Source organism: Eucyclogobius newberryi, unplaced genomic scaffold (assembly GCF_026437365.1).
Source record: "Eucyclogobius newberryi isolate DKJ021-1_F unplaced genomic scaffold, fEucNew1.0.hap1 SCAF_11, whole genome shotgun sequence".
Lineage (NCBI taxonomy): Eukaryota > Metazoa > Chordata > Actinopteri > Gobiiformes > Gobiidae > Eucyclogobius > Eucyclogobius newberryi.
Genome location: NW_027315735.1, coordinates 38,514,914 through 38,537,115, shown reverse-complemented (window position 1 = coordinate 38,537,115; position 22,202 = coordinate 38,514,914). Strand labels below are relative to the sequence as shown.

General features: G+C 48.0%; 1 protein-coding gene across 1 annotated transcript; it reads left to right on the top strand.

Annotated features, from left to right (window-relative positions):
* The first annotated feature begins 2,479 nt into the window (after positions 1-2,479).
* On the top strand, positions 2,480-17,477 carry LOC140354838 (purine nucleoside phosphorylase-like). Its single transcript, XM_072440085.1, has 6 exons — positions 2,480-2,657; positions 9,479-9,582; positions 10,230-10,405; positions 10,489-10,679; positions 16,724-16,803; positions 17,142-17,477. Exons 1-6 carry the CDS (start codon positions 2,585-2,587, stop codon positions 17,439-17,441), a joined length of 924 nt encoding a protein of 307 aa, XP_072296186.1. The 5' UTR covers positions 2,480-2,584; the 3' UTR covers positions 17,442-17,477.
* Positions 17,478-22,202: the final 4,725 nt, after the last annotated feature.

Below are 22,202 nucleotides of genomic sequence, written 5' to 3'. Positions count from 1 at the left end.
CTAAACCAGGTCTTAACCAGGTCTAAACCAGGTCTAACCAGGTCTAAACCAGGTCCAAACCAGCTCTAAACCAGGTCTAAACCAGGTCTAAACCAGGTCTAAACCAGGTCTAAACCAGGTCTAAACCAGGTCTGAACCAGGTCTAAACCAGGTCTAAACCAGGACTAAACCAGGACTAAACCAGGTCCAAACCAGGTCTAAACCAGGTCTAAAGCAGGACTAAACCAGGTCTAAACCAGGTCTAAACCAGGTCTAAACCAGGTCTAAACCAGGTCCAAACTAGCTCTAAACCAGGTCTAAACCAGGTCTAAACCAGGTCTAACCAGGTCCAAACCAGGTCTAAACCAGGTCTAAACCAGGTCCAAACCAGGTCTAAACCAGGTCTAAAGCAGGTCTAAACCAGGTCTAAACCAGGACTAAACCAGGACTAAACCAGGTCTAAACCAGGTCTAAACCAGGTCTAAAGCAGGTCAAAACCAGGTCTAAACCAGGACTAAACCAGGTCTAAAGCAGGTCTAAACCAGGTCTAAACCAGGTCTAAACCAGGTCTAAAGCAGGTCTAAACCAGGTCTAAACCAGGTCTAAACCAGGTCGAAACCAGGTCGAAACCAGGTCTAAAGCAAGTCCAAACCAGGTCCAAACCAGGTCCAAACCAGGTCCAAACCAGGTCCAAACCAGGTCCAAACCAGGTCTAAACCAGGTCTAAACCAGGTCTAAACCAGCTCTAAACCAGGTCTAAACCAGGTCGAAACCAGGTCTAAACCAGGTCCAAACCAGGTCCAAACCAGGTCTAAACCAGGACTAAACCAGGTCTAAACCTGGTCCAAACCAGGTCTAAACCAGGTCTAAACCAGGTCTAAAGCAGGTCCAAACAAGCTCTAAAGCAGGTCTAAACCAGGTCTAAACCAGGTCCAAACCAGGTCCAAACCAGGTCTAAACCAGGACTAAACCAGGTCTAAACCAGGTCTAAACCTGGTCCAAACCAGGTCTAAACCAGGTCTAAACCAGGTCTAAACCAGGTCCAAACCAGGTCCAAACCAGGTCTAAACCAGGACTAAACCAGGTCTAAACCAGGTCTAAACCTGGTCCAAACCAGGTCCAAACCAGGTCTAAACCAGGACTAAACCAGGTCTAAACCAGGTCTAAAGCAGGTCCAAACAAGCTCTAAAGCAGGTCTAAACCAGGTCTAAACCAGGTCCAAACCAGGTCCAAACCAGGTCTAAACCAGGACTAAACCAGGTCTAAACCAGGTCTAAACCTGGTCCAAACCAGGTCTAAACCAGGTCTAAACCAGGTCGAAACCAGGTCCAAACCAGGTCTAAACCAGGACTAAACCAGGCCTGAACCAGGCCTAAACCAGGTCTAAACCAGGACTAAACCAGGTCTAAACCAGGTCTAAACCAGGTCTAAACCAGGACTAAACCAGGTCTAAACCAGGAATAAACCAGGTCTAAACCAGGTCTAAACCAGGTCTAAACCAGGACTAAACCAGGTCTAAACCAGGTCTAAACCAGGTCTAAACCAGGACTAAACCAGGTCTTAACCAGGTCTAAACCAGGTCTAAACCAGGTCTAAACCAGGACTAAACCAGGTCTTAGCCAGGTCTAAACCAGGTCCAAACCAGGTCTTAACCAGGTCTAAACCAGGTCTAAACCAGGTCTAAACCAGGACTAAACTAGGTCTAAACCAGGTCCAAACCAGGTCTAAACCAGGTCTTAACCAGGTCTAAACCAGGTCTAAACCAGGTCCAAACCAGCTCTAAACCAGGTCGAAACCAGGTCTAAACCAGGTCTAAACCAGGTCTAAACCAGGTCTAAACCAGGTCTAAACCAGGTCTGAACCAGGTCTAAACCAGGTCTAAACCAGGACTAAACCAGGACTAAACCAGGTCCAAACCAGGTCTAAACCAGGTCTAAAGCAGGACTAAACCAGGTCTAAACCAGGTCTAAACCAGGTCTAAACCAGGTCTAAACCAGGTCCAAACTAGCTCTAAACCAGGTCTAAACCAGGTCTAAACCAGGTCTAACCAGGTCCAAACCAGGTCTAAACCAGGTCTAAACCAGGTCCAAACCAGGTCTAAACCAGGTCTAAAGCAGGTCTAAACCAGGTCCAAACCAGGTCTAAACCAGGTCCAAACCAGGTCTAAACCAGGTCTAAACCAGGTCTAAACCAGGTCCAAACTAGCTCTAAACCAGGTCTAAAGCAGGTCTAAACCAGGTCTAAACAAGGTCAAAACCAGGTCCAAACCAGGTCTAACCAGGTCAAAACCAGGACTAAACAAGGTCTAAACAAGGACTAAACCAGGACTAAACAAGGTCTAAACAAGGTCTAAACAAGGACTAAACCAGGACTAGACCGGTTTAGGTTTTACTCCAGGGGAACACAACATTCCACACACTGAAAACTAATAACAAAACCAAATTAGTCTGTTTGTCCTTTTTAGGCTTTACTTTCTAACTTAAATGTTCATTCGTTCTCTGGTTTGATTGACAGTCATGACGAGTACCAGCAGGCTGCTGATTGGCTACTGGCTCACACAAAGCACCGCCCTCGAGTGGCCATCATCTGTGGGTCTGGACTGGGCATGCTCGCTGAGGCCCTGGAGAACCAGGACGCCTTCAAGTACAGCCAGATCCCAGGCTTCCCTCACAGCACAGGTGCTAAACCAGGACTAAACCAGGTCTAAACCAGGACTAAACCAGGTCTAAACCAGGACTAAACCAGGTCTAAACCAGGTCTAAACCAGGTCTAAACCAGGTCTAAACCAGGACTAAACCAGGTCTAAACCAGGTCTAAACCAGGTCTAAACCAGGACTAAACCAGGTCTAAACCAGGACTAAACCAGGTCTAAACCAGGTCTAAACCAGGACTAAACCAGGACTAAACCAGGACTAAACCAGGACTAAACCAGGTCTAAACCAGGTCTAAACCAGGTCTAAACCAGGTCTAAACCAGGACTAAACCAGGTCTAAACCAGGTCTAAACCAGGTCTAAACCAGGACTAAACCAGGTCTAAACCAGGACTAAACCAGGTCTAAACCAGGTCTAAACCAGGACTAAACCAGGACTAAACCAGGACTAAACCAGGACTAAACCAGGTCTAAACCAGGACTAAAGCAGGACTAAACCAGGACTAAACCAGGTCTAAACCAGGACTAAACCAGGACTAAACCAGGTCTAAACCAGGACTAAACCAGGTCTAAACCAGGTCTAAACCAGGTCTAAACCAGGACTAAACCAGGTCTAAACCAGGACTAAACCAGGTCTAAACCAGGTCTAAACCAGGTCTAAACCAGGACTAAACCAGGTCTAAACCAGGACTAAACCAGGACTAAACCAGGTCTAAACCAGGTCTAAACCAGGTGCTAAACCAGGACTAAACCAGGTCTAAACCAGGTCTAAACCAGGACTAAACCAGGACTAAACCAGGTCTAAACCAGGACTAAACCAGGTCTAAACCAGGTCTAAACCAGGTGCTAAACCAGGACTAAACCAGGTCTAAACCAGGACTAAACCAGGACTAAACCAGGTCTAAACCAGGTCTAAACCAGGTCTAAACCAGGACTAAACCAGGACTAAACCAGGACTAAACCAGGACTAAACCAGGACTAAACCAGGACTAAACCAGGTCTAAACCAGGTCTAAACCAGGTCTAAACCAGGACTAAACCAGGTCTAAACCAGGTCTAAACCAGGTCTAAACCAGGACTAAACCAGGACTAAACCAGGACTAAACCAGGACTAAACCAGGTCTAAACCAGGACTAAACCAGGACTAAACCAGGACTAAACCAGGACTAAACCAGGTCTAAACCAGGACTAAACCAGGTCTAAACCAGGTCTAAACCAGGACTAAACCAGGACTAAACCAGGTCTAAACCAGGACTAAACCAGGTCTAAACCAGGTCTAAACCAGGTCTAAACCAGGACTAAACCAGGACTAAACCAGGACTAAACCAGGTCTAAACCAGGTCTAAACCAGGTCTAAACCAGGTCTAAACCAGGACTAAACCAGGACTAAACCAGGACTAAACCAGGACTAAACCAGGACTAAACCAGGACTAAACCAGGTCTAAACCAGGACTAAACCAGGTCTAAACCAGGTCTAAACCAGGACTAAACCAGGACTAAACCAGGTCTAAACCAGGACTAAACCAGGTCTAAACCAGGACTAAACCAGGTCTAAACCAGGACTAAACCAGGTCTAAACCAGGTCTAAACCAGGTCTAAACCAGGTCTAAACCAGGACTAAACCAGGACTAAACCAGGACTAAACCAGGTCTAAACCAGGACTAAACCAGGTCTAAACCAGGACTAAACCAGGTCTAAACCAGGACTAAACCAGGTCTAAACCAGGTCTAAACCAGGTCTAAACCAGGACTAAACCAGGTCTAAACCAGGACTAAACCAGGTCTAAACCAGGTCTAAACCAGGACTAAACCAGGACTAAACCAGGACTAAACCAGGACTAAACCAGGTCTAAACCAGGACTAAACCAGGTCTAAACCAGGTCAAAACCAGGACTAAACCAGGACTAAACCAGGACTAAACCAGGACTAAACCAGATCTAAACCAGGACTAAACCAGGTCTAAACCAGGTCAAAACCAGGTCTAAACCAGGTCTAAACCAGGTCTAAACCAGGACTAAACCAGGACTAAACCAGGTCTAAACCAGGACTAAACCAGGTCTAAACCAGGACTAAACCAGGTCTAAACCAGGACTAAACCAGGTCTAAACCAGGTCTAAACCAGGTCTAAACCAGGTCTAAACCAGGACTAAACCAGGACTAAACCAGGACTAAACCAGGTCTAAACCAGGACTAAACCAGGTCTAAACCAGGACTAAACCAGGTCTAAACCAGGACTAAACCAGGTCTAAACCAGGTCTAAACCAGGACTAAACCAGGACTAAACCAGGACTAAACCAGGACTAAACCAGGACTAAACCAGGTCTAAACCAGGACTAAACCAGGTCTAAACCAGGTCAAAACCAGGACTAAACCAGGACTAAACCAGGACTAAACCAGGACTAAACCAGATCTAAACCAGGACTAAACCAGGTCTAAACCAGGTCAAAACCAGGTCTAAACCAGGTCTAAACCAGGTCTAAACCAGGACTAAACCAGGACTAAACCAGGTCTAAACCAGGACTAAACCAGGTCTAAACCAGGACTAAACCAGGTCTAAACCAGGACTAAACCAGGTCTAAACCAGGTCTAAACCAGGTCTAAACCAGGTCTAAACCAGGACTAAACCAGGACTAAACCAGGACTAAACCAGGTCTAAACCAGGACTAAACCAGGTCTAAACCAGGACTAAACCAGGTCTAAACCAGGTCTAAACCAGGTCTAAACCAGGACTAAACCAGGTCTAAACCAGGACTAAACCAGGTCTAAACCAGGTCTAAACCAGGTCTAAACCAGGACTAAACCAGGACTAAACCAGGACTAAACCAGGACTAAACCAGGTCTAAACCAGGACTAAACCAGGTCTAAACCAGGTCAAAACCAGGACTAAACCAGGACTAAACCAGGACTAAACCAGGACTAAACCAGATCTAAACCAGGACTAAACCAGGTCTAAACCAGGTCAAAACCAGGTCTAAACCAGGTCTAAACCAGGACTAAACCAGGTCTAAACCAGGTCTAAACCAGGACTAAACCAGGTCTAAACCAGGACTAAACCAGGACTAAACCAGGACTAAACCAGGACTAAACCAGGTCTAACCAGGTCTAAACCAGGACTAAACCAGGTCTAAACCAGGACTAAACCAGGACTAAACCAGGACTAAACCAGGACTAAACCAGGTCTAAACCAGGACTAAACCAGGACTAAACCAGGTCTAAACCAGGACTAAACCAGGTCTAAACCAGGTCAAAACCAGGACTAAACCAGGACTAAACCAGGACTAAACCAGGACTAAACCAGATCTAAACCAGGACTAAACCAGGTCTAAACCAGGTCAAAACCAGGTCTAAACCAGGTCTAAACCAAGTCTAAACCAGGACTAAACCAGGACTAAACCAGGTCTAAACCAGGACTAAACCAGGTCTAAACCAGGTCTAAACCAGGTCTAAACCAGGTCTAAACCAGATCTAAACCAGGACTAAACCAGGTCTAAACCAGGTCAAAACCAGGTCTAAACCAGGTCTAAACCAGGACTAAACCAGGTCTAAACCAGGTCTAAACCAGGACTAAACCAGGTCTAAACCAGGACTAAACCAGGACTAAACCAGGACTAAACCAGGTCTAACCAGGTCTAAACCAGGACTAAACCAGGTCTAAACCAGGACTAAACCAGGACTAAACCAGGTCTAAACCAGGACTAAACCAGGACTAAACCAGGTCTAAACCAGGTCAAAACCAGGTCTAAACCAGGTCTAAACCAGGACTAAACCAGGTCTAAACCAGGACTAAACCAGGACTAAACCAGGTCTAAACCAGGTCTAAACCAGGTCCAAACCAGGTCTAAACCAGGTCCAAACCAGGTCTAAACCAGGTCTAAACCAGGACTAAACAAGGACTAAACCAGGTCTAAACCAGGTCTAAACCAGGACTAAACCAGGACTAAACCAGGACTAAACCAGGTCTAAACCAGGTCTAAACCAGGACTAAACCAGGACTAAACCAGGACTAAACCAGGTCTAAACCAGGACTAAACCAGGACTAAACCAGGACTAAACCAGGTCTAAACCAGGTCTAAACCAGGACTAAACCAGGACTAAACCAGGACTAAACCAGGACTAAACCAGGTCCAAACCAGGACTAAACCAGGACTAAACCAGGACTAAACCAGGACTAAACCAGGTCTAAACCAGGACTAAACCAGGACTAAACCAGGTCTAAACCAGGTCAAAACCAGGTCTAAACCAGGACTAAACCAGGTCTAAACCAGGTCAAAACCAGGTCTAAACCAGGTCTAAACCAGGTCTAAACCAGGACTAAACCAGGACTAAACCAGGTCTAAACCAGGACTAAACCAGGTCTAAACCAGGACTAAACCAGGTCTAAACCAGGACTAAACCAGGACTAAACCAGGTCTAAACCAGGTCAAAACCAGGTCTAAACCAGGACTAAACCAGGTCTAAACCAGGTCAAAACCAGGTCTAAACCAGGTCTAAACCAGGTCTAAACCAGGACTAAACCAGGACTAAACCAGGTCTAAACCAGGACTAAACCAGGTCTAAACCAGGACTAAACCAGGTCTAAACCAGGACTAAACCAGGTCTAAACCAGGTCTAAACCAGGTCTAAACCAGGACTAAACCAGGACTAAACCAGGACTAAACCAGGTCTAAACCAGGACTAAACCAGGTCTAAACCAGGACTAAACCAGGTCTAAACCAGGTCTAAACCAGGTCTAAACCAGGACTAAACCAGGTCTAAACCAGGACTAAACCAGGTCTAAACCAGGTCTAAACCAGGTCTAAACCAGGACTAAACCAGGACTAAACCAGGTCTAAACCAGGACTAAACCAGGTCTAAACCAGGTCAAAACCAGGACTAAACCAGGACTAAACCAGGACTAAACCAGGACTAAACCAGATCTAAACCAGGACTAAACCAGGTCTAAACCAGGTCAAAACCAGGTCTAAACCAGGTCTAAACCAGGACTAAACCAGGTCTAAACCAGGTCTAAACCAGGACTAAACCAGGTCTAAACCAGGACTAAACCAGGACTAAACCAGGACTAAACCAGGACTAAACCAGGTCTAACCAGGTCTAAACCAGGACTAAACCAGGTCTAAACCAGGACTAAACCAGGACTAAACCAGGACTAAACCAGGACTAAACCAGGTCTAAACCAGGACTAAACCAGGACTAAACCAGGTCTAAACCAGGACTAAACCAGGTCTAAACCAGGTCAAAACCAGGACTAAACCAGGACTAAACCAGGACTAAACCAGGACTAAACCAGATCTAAACCAGGACTAAACCAGGTCTAAACCAGGTCAAAACCAGGTCTAAACCAGGTCTAAACCAAGTCTAAACCAGGACTAAACCAGGACTAAACCAGGTCTAAACCAGGACTAAACCAGGTCTAAACCAGGTCTAAACCAGGTCTAAACCAGGTCTAAACCAGATCTAAACCAGGACTAAACCAGGTCTAAACCAGGTCAAAACCAGGTCTAAACCAGGTCTAAACCAGGACTAAACCAGGTCTAAACCAGGTCTAAACCAGGACTAAACCAGGTCTAAACCAGGACTAAACCAGGACTAAACCAGGACTAAACCAGGTCTAACCAGGTCTAAACCAGGACTAAACCAGGTCTAAACCAGGACTAAACCAGGACTAAACCAGGTCTAAACCAGGACTAAACCAGGACTAAACCAGGTCTAAACCAGGTCAAAACCAGGTCTAAACCAGGTCTAAACCAGGACTAAACCAGGTCTAAACCAGGACTAAACCAGGACTAAACCAGGTCTAAACCAGGTCTAAACCAGGTCCAAACCAGGTCTAAACCAGGTCCAAACCAGGTCTAAACCAGGTCTAAACCAGGACTAAACAAGGACTAAACCAGGTCTAAACCAGGTCTAAACCAGGACTAAACCAGGACTAAACCAGGACTAAACCAGGTCTAAACCAGGTCTAAACCAGGACTAAACCAGGACTAAACCAGGACTAAACCAGGTCTAAACCAGGACTAAACCAGGACTAAACCAGGACTAAACCAGGTCTAAACCAGGTCTAAACCAGGACTAAACCAGGACTAAACCAGGACTAAACCAGGACTAAACCAGGTCCAAACCAGGACTAAACCAGGACTAAACCAGGACTAAACCAGGACTAAACCAGGTCTAAACCAGGACTAAACCAGGACTAAACCAGGTCTAAACCAGGTCAAAACCAGGTCTAAACCAGGTCCAAACTAGCTCTAAACCAGGTCCAAACCAGGTCTAAACCAGGTCTAAACCAGGACTAAACCAGGTCTAAACCAGGTCTAAACCAGGACTAAACCAGGACTAAACCAGGACTAAACCAGGTCTAAACCAGGTCTAAACCAGGACTAAACCAGGTCTAAACCAGGTCTAAACCAGGTCTAAACCAGGACTAAACCAGGACTAAACCAGGACTAAACCAGGTCTAAACCAGGTCTAAACCAGGACTAAACCAGGTCTAAACCAGGACTAAACCAGGACTAAACCAGGACTAAACCAGGTCTAAACCAGGTCTAAACCAGGACTAAACCAGGACTAAACCAGGACTAAACCAGGACTAAACCAGGACTAAACCAGGTCTAAACCAGGTCTAAACCAGGTCTAAACCAGGTCTAACCAGGACTAAACCAGGACTAAACCAGGTCTAAACCAGGTCTAACCAGGACTAAACCAGGACTAAACCAGGACTAAACCAGGTCAAAACCAGGGTTAGGGTTTGGTTCGTTTTAGCTTGTTAGCTTATCTTTAGCTGGTTTGCTAACAGCAGGGGGAGATAAAGGACACTTGTCTCTGGAGCTGTTACTAAAGCAGTGTGTTTCAGTCCAGGGCCATGCGGGGCGCCTGGTGTTTGGGGCCCTCAGGGGACAGACGTGTGTGTGTATGCAGGGACGCTTCCACATGTACGAGGGACACGCCCTCTGCAAGGTCAGTCTGCAGCCTGAGGGGGCGCCACTGAGCCGCCTCCCTCCCTCTCCTTGTCTTGTCCTCAGACGACGTTCCCGGTGCGTGTCTTTATGTCTCTTCTTGTCCTCAGACGATGTTCCCGGTGCGTGTCTTTTTGTCTCTTCTTGTCCTCAGACGACGTTCCCGGTGCGTGTCTTTATGTCTCTTCTTGTCCTGTCCTCAGACGACGTTCCCAGTGCGTGTCTTTATGTGTCTTCTTGTCCTCAGACGACGTTCCCGGTGCGTGTCTTTATGTGTCTTCTTGTCCTCAGACGACGTTCCCGGTGCGTGTCTTTATGTGTCTTCTTGTCCTCAGACGACGTTCCCGGTGCGTGTCTTTATGTGTCTTCTTGTCTTCAGACGACGTTCCCGGTGCGTGTCTTTATGTGTCTTCTTGTACTCAGACGACGTTCCCGGTGCGTGTCTTTATGTCTCTTCTTGTCCTCAGACGACGTTCCCGGTGCGTGTCTTTTTGTCTCTTCTTGTCCTCAGACGACGTTCCCGGTGCGTGTCTTTATGTCTCTTCTTGTCCTGTCCTCAGACGACGTTCCCGGTGCGTGTCTTTATGTGTCTTCTTTTCCTCAGACGACGTTCCCGGTGCGTGTCTTTATGTGTCTTCTTGTCCTCAGACGACGTTCCCGGTGCGTGTCTTTAAACTCCTCGGCGTGGACACTCTGCTGGTCACAAACGCTGCCGGCTCATTGGACGATTCACTCAAACCCGGTGACATCATGATCCTCAAAGACCATGTCAACTTCCCTGGACTGTGTGGACTCAACCCTCTGTTCGGCCCCAACGACGACAGGTGACCGCAGGAGGCGGAGCTACACAGTCATGTGATGGGGCGGAGCTAAACACAGTCACATGATTGATTGTGTTTCTGTTCAGGTTTGGCCCACGTTTTCCCGCCATGTCTGGTTGCTATGACATCGGGCTGCGGCGTGTTGCCATGGAGATCGGGAAGCAGCTGGGCATCATCCCGGCGATGAGGGAGGGCGTGTACGCCATGGTGGGCGGGCCCAACTTTGAGACCATTGCCGAGGCCCGCCTCCTTCACCGACTGGGCATCGACGCTGTCGGTAAGACCTGTACCCGGTTTACACCCGGTTTACACCCGGTTTACACCCGGTTTACACCCGGTTTACACCAGGTTTACACCCGGTTTACACCAGGTTTACACCCGGTTTACACTCGGTTTACACCCAGTTTACACCTGGTTTACACCCAGTTTACACCTGGTTTACACCCGGTTTACACCAGGTTTACACCCGGTTTACACCAGGTTTACACCCGGTTTACACCCGGTTTACACCCGGTTTACACCAGGTTTACACCCGGTTTACACCCGGTTTACACCCGGTTTACACCCGGTTTGCACTCGGTTTACACCCGGTTTACACCCGGGTTACACCCGGTTTACACTCGGTTTACACCCAGTTTACACCCGGTTTACACCCGGTTTACACCAGGTTTACACTCGGTTTACACCCAGTTTACACCCGGTTTACACCCGGTTTACACCCGGTTTACACCCGGTTTACACCCGGTTTACACTCGGTTTACACCCAGTTTACACCCGGTTTACACCCGTTTACACCCGGTTTACACCCGGTTTACACCAGGTTTACACCCGGTTTACACTCGGTTTACACCCGGTTTACACCCGGTTTACACCAGGTTTATACCCGGTTTACACCCGGTTTACACCCGGTTTACACCCGGTTTACACCAGGTTTACACCCGGTTTACACCCGGTTTACACCCGGTTTGCACCCGGTTTGCACTCGGTTTACACCCGGTTTACACCCGGTTTACACCCGGTTTACACCCGGTTTACACTCGGTTTACACCCAGTTTACACCCGGTTTACACCCGGTTTACACCAGGTTTACACTCGGTTTACACGCAGTTTACACCAGGTTTACACCCGGTTTACACTCGGTTTACACCCGGTTTACACTCGGTTTACACCCGGTTTACACCCGGTTTACACTCGGTTTACACCCAGTTTACACCCGGTTTACACCCGTTTACACTCGGTTTACACCCGGTTTACACCAGGTTTACACTCGGTTTACACCGGGTTTACACCCGGTTTACACCCGGTTTACACTGGGTTTAGACCTGGTTTAGTCCTAGTTTAGTCCTGGTTTAGTCCTAATTTTGGACCTGGTTTAGACCTGGTTTAGACCTGGTTTAGACCTGGTTTAGACCTGGTTTAGACCTGGTTCAGTCCTGGTTTAAACCTGGTTTAGACCTGGTTTTGTCCTGGTTTAGACCTGGTTTAGTCCTGGTTTAGTCCTGGTTTAGACCTGGTTTAGACCTGGTTTAGTCCTGGGTTAGACCTGGTTTAGTCCTGGGTTGGACCTGGTTTAGTCCTGGTTTAGTCCTGGTTTAGATCTGGTTTAGTCCTGGTTTAGACCTGGTTTAGACCTGGTTTAGACCTGGTTTAGACCTTGTTTAAACCTTGTTTTGTCCTGGTTTAGACCTGGTTTAGACCTGGTTTAGTCCTGGTTTAGACCTGGTTTAGACCTGGTTTAAACCTGGTTTAGACCTGGTTTAGACCTGGTTTAGACCTGGTTTAGTCCTGGTTTAGACCTGGTTTAGACCTGGTTTAGTCCTGGTTTAGACCTGGTTTAGACCAGGTTTAGTCCTGGTTTTGACCTGGTTTAGACCTGGTTTAAACCTGGTTTAGTCCTGGTTTTGACCTGGTTTAGACCTGGTTTAAACCTGGTTTAGACCTGGTTTAGACCTGGTTTAGACCTTGTTTGGACCTGGTTTAGTCCTGGTTTGGACCTGGTTTAGACCTGGTTTAGTCCTGGTTTAGACCTGGTTTAGACCTGGTTTAAACCTGGTTTAGACCTGGTTTAGACCTGGTTTAGACCTGGTTTAGACCTGGTTTAGACCTGGTTTAGTCCTTGTTTAGTCCTGGTTTAGACCTGGTTTAGTCCAGGTTTAGACCTGGTTTAGACCTGGTTTAGTCCTGGTTTAAACCTGGTTTAGACCTGGTTTAGACCTGGTTTAGACCTGGTTTAGTTCTGGTTTAGACCTGGTTTAGACCTGGTTTAGTCCTGGTTTAAACCTGGTTTGGACCTGGTTTAGTCCTGGTTTAGTCCTGGGTTAGACCTGGTTTAGACCTGGTTTAGTCCTGGGTTAGACCTGGTTTAGTCCTGGGTTAGACCTGGTTTAGTCCTGGTTTAGACCTTGTTTAGACCTGGTTTAGTCCTGGTTTAGACCTGGTTTAGACCTGGTTTAGTCCTGGTTTAGACCTGGTTTAGACCTGGTTTAAACCTGGTTTAGACCTGGTTTAGACCTGGTTTAGACCTGGTTTAGTCCTGGTTTAGACCTGGTTTAGACCTGGTTTAGTCCAGGTTTAGACCTGGTTTAGACCTGGTTTAGTCCTGGTTTAAACCTGGTTTAAACCTGGTTTAGACCTGGTTTAGACCTGGTTTAGACCTGGTTTAGACCTGGTTTAGACCTGGTTTAGTCCTGGTTTAGACCTGGTTTAGACCTGGTTTAGTCCAGGTTTAGACCTGGTTTAGACCTGGTTTAGACCTGGTTTAGACCTGGTTTAGACCTGATTTAGTCCTGGTTTAGACCTGGTTTAGACCTGGTTTAGTCCAGGTTTAGTCCAGGTTTAGACCTGGTTTAGACCTGGTTTAGTCCTGGTTTAGACCTGGTTTAGACCTGGTTTAGACCTGGTTTAGACCTGATTTAGTCCTGGTTTAGACCTGGTTTAGACCTGGTTTAGTCCAGGTTTAGACCTGGTTTAGACCTGGTTTAGTCCTGGTTTAGACCTGGTTTAGACCTGGTTTAGACCTGGTTTAGTCCAGGTTTAGACCTGGTTTAGACCTGGTTTAGTCCAGGTTTAGACCTGGTTTAGACCTGGTTTAGTCCTGGTTTAGTCCTGGTTTAGACCTGGTTTAGACCTGGTTTAGACCTGGTTTAGACCTGGTTTAGTCCAGGTTTAGACCTGGTTTAGACCTGGTTTAGTCCTGGTTTAGACCTGGTTTAGACCTGGTTTAGTCCTGGTTTAGACCAGGTTTAGACCTGGTTTAGACCTGGTTTAGACCTGGTTTAGTCCTGGTTTAGACCAGGTTTAGACCTGGTTTAGTCCAGGTTTAGACCTGGTTTAGACCTGGTTTAGACCTGGTTTAGACCTGGTTTAGACCTGGTTTAGACCTGGTTTAGTCCAGGTTTAGACCTGGTTTAGACCTGGTTTAGACCTGGTTTAGACCTGGTTCAGTCCTGGTTTAAACCTGGTTTAGACCTGGTTTTGTCCTGGTTTAGACCTGGTTTAGTCCTGGTTTAGTCCTGGTTTAGACCTGGTTTAGACCTGGTTTAGTCCTGGGTTAGACCTGGTTTAGTCCTGGGTTGGACCTGGTTTAGTCCTGGTTTAGTCCTGGTTTAGATCTGGTTTAGTCCTGGTTTAGACCTGGTTTAGACCTGGTTTAGACCTGGTTTAGACCTTGTTTAAACCTTGTTTTGTCCTGGTTTAGACCTGGTTTAGACCTGGTTTAGACCTGGTTTAGACCTGGTTTAGACCTGGTTTAAACCTGGTTTAGACCTGGTTTAGACCTGGTTTAGACCTGGTTTAGACCTGGTTTAGACCTGGTTTAGTCCTGGTTTAGTCCTGGTTTAGACCTGGTTTAGTCCAGGTTTAGACCTGGTTTAGACCTGGTTTAGTCCTGGTTTAAACCTGGTTTAGACCTGGTTTAGACCTGGTTTAGTCCTGGTTTAGACCTGGTTTAGACCTGGTTTAAACCTGGTTTAGACCTGGTTTAGACCTGGTTTGGACCTGGTTTAGTTCTGGTTTAGACCTGGTTTAGACCTGGTTTAGTCCTGGTTTAGACCTGGTTTAGACCTGGTTTAGTCCTGGTTTAAACCTGGTTTAGACCTGGTTTAGTCCTGGTTTAGTCCTGGTTTAGACCTGGTTTAGACCTGGTTTAGTCCTGGGTTAGACCTGGTTTAGTCCTGGGTTGGACCTGGTTTAGTCCTGGTTTAGTCCTGGTTTAGATCTGGTTTAGTCCTGGTTTAGACCTGGTTTAGTCCAGGTTTAGACCTGGTTTAGACCTGGTTTAGTCCTGGTTTAGACCTGGTTTAGACCTGGTTTAGACCTGGTTTAGACCTGGTTTAGACCTGATTTAGTCCTGGTTTAGACCTGGTTTAGACCTGGTTTAGTCCAGGTTTAGACCTGGTTTAGACCTGGTTTAGTCCTGGTTTAGACCTGGTTTAGACCTGGTTTAGACCTGGTTTAGTCCAGGTTTAGACCTGGTTTAGACCTGGTTTAGTCCTGGTTTAAACCTGGTTTAGACCTGGTTTAGACCTGGTTTAGTCCTGGTTTAGACCTGGTTTAGACCTGGTTTAAACCTGGTTTAGACCTGGTTTAGACCTGGTTTAGACCTGGTTTAGACCTGGTTTAGACCTGGTTTAGTCCTGGTTTAGTCCTGGTTTAGACCTGGTTTAGACCTGGTTTAGACCTGGTTTAGACCTGGTTTAGTCCTGGTTTAGACCTGGTTTAGACCTGGTTTAGTCCTGGTTTAGACCTGGTTTAGACCTGGTTTAGTCCAGGTTTAGACCTGGTTTAGACCTGGTTTAGTCCTGGTTTAGACCTGGTTTAGACCTGGTTTAGACCTGGTTTAGACCTGATTTAGTCCTGGTTTAGACCTGGTTTAGACCTGGTTTAGTCCAGGTTTAGACCTGGTTTAGACCTGGTTTAGTCCTGGTTTAGACCTGGTTTAGACCTGGTTTAGACCTGGTTTAGTCCAGGTTTAGACCTGGTTTAGACCTGGTTTAGTCCAGGTTTAGACCTGGTTTAGACCTGGTTTAGTCCTGGTTTAGTCCTGGTTTAGACCTGGTTTAGACCTGGTTTAGACCTGGTTTAGTCCAGGTTTAGACCTGGTTTAGACCTGGTTTAGACCTGGTTTAGTCCTGGTTTAGACCTGGTTTAGACCTGGTTTAGACCTGGTTTAGTCCAGGTTTAGACCTGGTTTAGACCTGGTTTAGTCCAGGTTTAGACCTGGTTTAGACCTGGTTTAGACCTGGTTTAGTCCTGGTTTAGACCTGGTTTAGACCTGGTTTAGTCCAGGTTTAGACCTGGTTTAGACCTGGTTTAGTCCAGGTTTAGACCTGGTTTAGACCTGGTTTAGTCCTGGTTTAGACCTGGTTTAGACCTGGTTTAGTCCAGGTTTAGACCTGGTTTAGACCTGGTTTAGACCTGGTTTAGACCAGGTTTAGACCTGGTTTAGACCTGGTTTAGACCTGGTTTAGTCCTGGTTTAGACCTGGTTTAGACCTGGTTTAGACCTGGTTTAGACCTGGTTTAGTCCTGGTTTAGACCTGGTTTAGACCTGGTTTAGTCCTGGTTTAGACCTGGTTTAGACCTGGTTTAGTCCAGGTTTAGACCTGGTTTAGACCTGGTTTAGTCCTGGTTTAGACCTGGTTTAGACCTGGTTTAGACCTGGTTTAGACCTGATTTAGTCCTGGTTTAGACCTGGTTTAGACCTGGTTTAGTCCAGGTTTAGACCTGGTTTAGACCTGGTTTAGTCCTGGTTTAGACCTGGTTTAGACCTGGTTTAGACCTGGTTTAGTCCAGGTTTAGACCTGGTTTAGACCTGGTTTAGTCCAGGTTTAGACCTGGTTTAGACCTGGTTTAGTCCTGGTTTAGTCCTGGTTTAGACCTGGTTTAGACCTGGTTTAGACCTGGTTTAGTCCAGGTTTAGACCTGGTTTAGACCTGGTTTAGACCTGGTTTAGTCCTGGTTTAGACCTGGTTTAGACCTGGTTTAGACCTGGTTTAGTCCAGGTTTAGACCTGGTTTAGACCTGGTTTAGTCCAGGTTTAGACCTGGTTTAGACCTGGTTTAGACCTGGTTTAGTCCTGGTTTAGACCTGGTTTAGACCTGGTTTAGACCTGGTTTAGTCCAGGTTTAGACCTGGTTTAGACCTGGTTTAGTCCTGGTTTAGTCCTGGTTTAGACCTGGTTTAGACCTGGTTTAGTCCAGGTTTAGACCTGGTTTAGACCTGGTTTAGACCTGGTTTAGACCAGGTTTAGACCTGGTTTAGACCTGGTTTAGACCTGGTTTAGTCCTGGTTTAGACCTGGTTTAGTCCCTCTCTTCTTTCAGGCATGAGCACGGCTCCTGAGGTGGTCGTGGCTTCACATTGTGGACTCAGAGTGTTTGGACTGTCCCTCATCACCAACAAGGTACTCACTTTTGGTCCTGGTCCTGGTCCTGGTCCTGGTCCTGGTCCTGGTCCTGGTCCTGGTCCTGGTCCCGGTCCCTGTCCCAGTCCCAGTCCCTGTCCCGGTCTCTCTCTCTCGGTCTCGGTCTCGGTCCCGGTCCCGGTCTCGGTCTCGGTCTCGGTCTCGGTCCCGGTCCCGGTCCCGGTCTCGGTCTCGGTCCCGGTCCCGGTCCCAGTCCCGGTCCCGGTCTCGGTCTCGGTCTCGGTCTCGGTCCCGGTCCCGGTCCCAGTCCCGGTCCCGGTCCCGGTCTCGGTCTCGGTCCCGGTCCCGGTCCCGGTCTCAGTCCAGTGTGTGTCCAGGTGGTGAAGTCGTACGAGGACGAGGACAGCGTGGACCACGAGGGCGTGCTGGAGGTCGGGCGGCTCAGGGCTCAGACTCTGCAGACGCTCGTCACTGAACTGGTGTCTCGCCTCGACATCAACAACAACACCACCGACGACCACAGGGAGGCGCTGCTGTCCAAACGTGACCTCTGCAGTGCTCCTGACGACCACAGGGAGGCGCTGCTGTCCAAAGGTGACCTCTGCAGTGCTCCTGACGACCACAGGGAGGCGCTCATCCAGGCTCAGACTGAACCAGGCAGTGACGTGTCCATCTGAACCTCACCACCACCAGCAGGGGGCGTCAGAACACAACACTAAATCCTGGTTTAGTCCTGGTTTAGTCCTGGTTTAGACCTGGTTTAGTCCTGGTTTAGTCCTGGTTTAGTCAAGGTTTAGTCCTGGTTTAGTCCTGGTTTAGACCTGGTTTAGTCCTGGTTTACTCCTGGTTTACTCCTGGTTTAGTCCTGGTTTAGACCTGGTTTACTCCTGGTTTAGTCCTGGTTTAGTCCTGGTTTACTCCTGGTTTAGACCTGGTTTAGACCTGGTTTAGTCCTGGTTTAGGCCTGGTTTAGTCCTGGTTTAGTCAAGGTTTAGACCTGGTTTAGTCCTGGTTTAGTCCTGGTTTAGTCCTGGTTTAGTCTTGGTTTAGTTCTGGTTTAGTCCTGGTTTAGTCCTGGTTTAGTCCTGGTTTAGTCCTGGTTTAGTCCTGGTTTAGACCTGGTTTACTCCTGGTTTAGTCCTGGTTTAGTCCTGGTTTAGTCCTGGTTTAGTCCTGGTTTAGACGTGCTTTAGTCCTGGTTTACTCCTGGTTTAGTCCTGGTTTAGTCCTGGTTTAGTCCTGGTTTAGTCCTGGTTTAATCCTGGTTTAGTTCTGGTTTAGTCCTGGTTTAGTCCTGGTTTAGTCCTGGTTTAGTCAAGGTTTAGACCTGGTTTAGACCTGGTTTAGTCCTGGTTTAGGCCTGGTTTAGTCCTGGTTTAGTCAAGGTTTAGACCTGGTTTAGTCCTGGTTTAGTCCTGGTTTAGTCCTGGTTTAGTCTTGGTTTAGTTCTGGTTTAGTCCTGGTTTAGTCCTGGTTTAGTCCTGGTTTAGTCCTGGTTTAGTCCTGGTTTAGACCTGGTTTAGACCTGGTTTACTCCTGGTTTACTCCTGGTTTAGTCCTAGTTTAGTCCTGGTTTAGACGTGCTTTAGTCCTGGTTTAGACCTGGTTTAGTCCTGGTTTAGTCCTGGTTTAGACCTGGTTTACTCCTGGTTTACTCCTGGTTTACTCCTAGTTTAGTCCTGGTTTAGACGTGCTTTAGTCCTGGTTTAGACCTGGTTTAGTCCTGGTTTAGTCCTAGTTTAGTCCTGGTTTAGACGTGCTTTAGTCCTGGTTTAGACCCTGTTTAGTCCTGGTTTAGTCCTGGTTTAGACCTGGTTTAGTCCTGGTTTAGTCCTGGTTTACTCCTGGTTTAGTCCTGGTTTAGTCCTGGTTTAGTCCTGGTTTAGTCCTGGTTTAGTCAAGGTTTAGACGTGGTTTAGACCTGGTTTAGTCCTGGTTTAGTCCTGGTTTAGACCTGGTTTACTCCTGGTTTACTCCTGGTTTACTCCTGGTTTAGTCCTAGTTTAGTCCTGGTTTAGACGTGCTTTAGTCCTGGTTTAGACCTGGTTTAGTCCTGGTTTAGTCCTGGTTTAGACCTGGTTTACTCCTGGTTTACTCCTGGTTTACTCCTGGTTTAGTCCTGGTTTAGTCCTAGTTTAGTCCTGGTTTAGACGTGCTTTAGTCCTGGTTTAGACCCTGTTTAGTCCTGGTTTAGTCCTGGTTTAGACCTGGTTTACTCCTGGTTTACTCCTGGTTTACTCCTGGTTTAGTCCTGGTTTAGTCCTGGTTTAGTCAAGGTTTAGACGTGGTTTAGTCCTGGTTTAGTCCTGGTTTAGTCCTGGTTTAGACCTGGTTTACTCCTGGTTTACTCCTGGTTTAGTCCTGGTTTAGTCCTGGTTTAGGCCTGGTTTAGACCTGGTTTACTCCTGGTTTAGTCCTGGTTTAGTCCTGGTTTACTCCTGGTTTAGACCTTGTTTACTCCTGGTTTACTCCTGGTTTACTCCTAGTTTAGTCCTGGTTTAGACCTGGTTTACTCCTGGTTTAGTCCTGGTTTAGTCCTGGTTTAGTCCTGGTTTAGTCCTGGTTTAGTCCTGGTTTGGACCTGGTTTAGACCTGGTTTAGTCCTGGTTTAGACCTGGTTTAGTCCTGGTTTAGTCCTGGTTTGGACCTGGTTTAGACCTGGTTTAGTCCTGGTTTAGTCCTGGTTTAGTCCTGGTTTAGACCTGGTTTAGTCCTGGTTTAGTCCTGGTTTAGACCTGGTTTAGACCTGGTTTAGTCCTGGTTTAGACCTGGTTTAGTCCTGGTTTAGACCTGGTTTAGTCCTGGTTTAGTCCTGGTTTAGTCCACATTGTGGTACATACAGAATCTTGACCTAAATTGTTTCATGAAACTGTAAATACGAGTATTTTATTTTGAAAATCTGCACAAACTGAATAAACTTTAATGATACGATTGTGTCACGTTTGTCTTTGTGTTGCACTCTGTCGCCAGCAGAGGGCGCACAGCACTTTGAATGAGGCAGGCGGTAACTCCTCTGACCTCCTCTGACCGCCTGCGATAACTCCTCTGACCGCCTGTGATAACTCCTCTGACCGCCTGCGGTAACTCCTCTGACCGCCTGTGATAACTCCTCTGACCGCCTGCGGTAACTCCTCTGACCGCCTGTGATAACTCCTCTGACCGCCTGTGGTAACTCCTCTGACCGCCTGCGATAACTCCTCTGACCGCCTGCGGTAACTCCTCTGACCGCCTGTGATAACTCCTCTGACCGCCTGTGGTAACTCCTCTGACCGCCTGTGATAACTCCTCTGACCGCCTGTGATAACTCCTCTGACCGCCTGTGGTAACTCCTCTGACCGCCTGTGATAACTCCTCTGACCGCCTGTGATAACTCCTCTGACCGCCTGTGGTAACTCCTCTGACCGCCTGTGATAACTCCTCTGACCGCCTGTGGTAACTCCTCTGACTGCCTGTGGTAACTCCTCTGACCGCCTGTGATAACTCCTCTGACCTCCTCTGACCGCCTGTGATAACTCCTCTGACCGCCTGTGATAACTCCTCTGACCGCCTATGATAACTCCTCTGACCGCCTGTGGTAACTCCTCTGACCGCCTGTGATAACTCCTCTGACCGCCTGTGATAACTCCTCTGACCTCCTCTGACCGCCTGTGATAACTCCTCTGACCTCCTCTGACCGCCTGTGATAACTCCTCTGACCGCCTGTGATAACTCCTCTGACCTCCTCCGACCGCCTGCGATAACTCCTCTGACCGCCTGTGATAACTCCTCTGACCGCCTGTGATAACTCCTCTGACCGCCTGTGATAACTCCTCTGACCTCCTCTGACCGCCTATGATAACTCCTCTGACCGCCTGTGATAACTCCTCTGACCTCCTCCGACCGCCTGCGATAACTCCTCTGACCGCCTGTGATAACTCCTCTGACCGCCTGTGATAACTCCTCTGACCTCCTCTGACCGCCTGCGATAACTCCTCTGACCTCCTCTGACCGCCTGTGATAACTCCTCTGACCGCCTGTGATACCGCCTATGATAACTCCTCTGACCGCCTGTGATAACTCCTCTGACCTCCTCTGACCGCCTGCGATAACGCCTCTGACCGCCTGTGATAACTCCTCTGACCGCCTGTGATAATTCCTCTGACCGCCTGTGATAACTCCTCTGACCGCCTGTGATAACTCCTCTGACCGCCTGTGATAACTCCTCTGACCTCCTCTGACCGCCTGTGATAACTCCTCTGACCGCCTGTGATAACTCCTCTGACCTCCTCCGACCGCCTGCGATAACTCCTCTGACCGCCTGTGATAACTCCTCTGACCGCCTGTGATAACTCCTCTGACCGCCTGTGATAACTCCTCTGACCTCCTCTGACCGCCTATGATAACTCCTCTGACCGCCTGTGATAACTCCTCTGACCTCCTCCGACCGCCTGCGATAACTCCTCTGACCGCCTGTGATAACTCCTCTGACCGCCTGTGATAACTCCTCTGACCTCCTCTGACCGCCTGCGATAACTCCTCTGACCTCCTCTGACCGCCTGTGATAACTCCTCTGACCGCCTGTGATACCGCCTATGATAACTCCTCTGACCGCCTGTGATAACTCCTCTGACCTCCTCTGACCGCCTGCGATAACTCCTCTGACCGCCTGTGATAACTCCTCTGACCGCCTGTGATAATTCCTCTGACCGCCTGTGATAACTCCTCTGACCGCCTGTGATAACTCCTCTGACCGCCTGTGATAACTCCTCTGACCGCCTGTGATAACTCCTCTGACCTCCTCTGACCGCCTGTGATAACTCCTCTGACCGCCTGTGATAACTCCTCTGACCTCCTCCGACCGCCTGCGATAACTCCTCTGACCGCCTGTGATAACTCCTCTGACCGCCTGTGATAACTCCTCTGACCTCCTCTGACCGCCTGCGATAACTCCTCTGACCTCCTCTGACCGCCTGTGATAACTCCTCTGACCGCCTGTGATACCGCCTATGATAACTCCTCTGACCGCCTGTGATAACTCCTCTGACCTCCTCTGACCGCCTGCGATAACTCCTCTGACCGCCTGTGATAACTCCTCTGACCGCCTGTGATAATTCCTCTGACCGCCTGTGATAACTCCTCTGACCGCCTGTGATAACTCCTCTGACCGCCTGTGATAACTCCTCTGACCGCCTGTGATAACTCCTCTGACCTCCTCTGACCGCCTGTGATAACTCCTCTGACCGCCTGTGATAAGGCCATATCCTTTACAGTTGCCATGACGATGATGTCACACATGCTTTGTGTGATGTCACCTTTTCTCTCTCTTTCCCTTTAACAAAAATCGTACAGCGTAAAACACCGACTTTGAAGACGGCAACAACAACAACAACAACAACAACAACAACAACAACAACAACAACAACAACAACAACTGCCATAAAGAATCGTCTAAAGTCTGA

Excerpts from the sequence above, each read along its gene's own strand:
- LOC140354838 (XM_072440085.1), top strand. The coding sequence starts at position 2,585 with ATGCTCGCTGAGGCCCTGGAGAACCAGGACGCCTTCAAGTACAGCCAG. Across the intron at positions 2,658-9,478 it reads AGGCTTCCCTCACAGCACAG|TCCAGGGCCATGCGGGGCGC; the intron begins GTGCTAAACCAG and ends AGTGTGTTTCAG. Across the intron at positions 9,583-10,229 it reads AGGGACACGCCCTCTGCAAG|ACGACGTTCCCGGTGCGTGT; the intron begins GTCAGTCTGCAG and ends TCTTGTCCTCAG.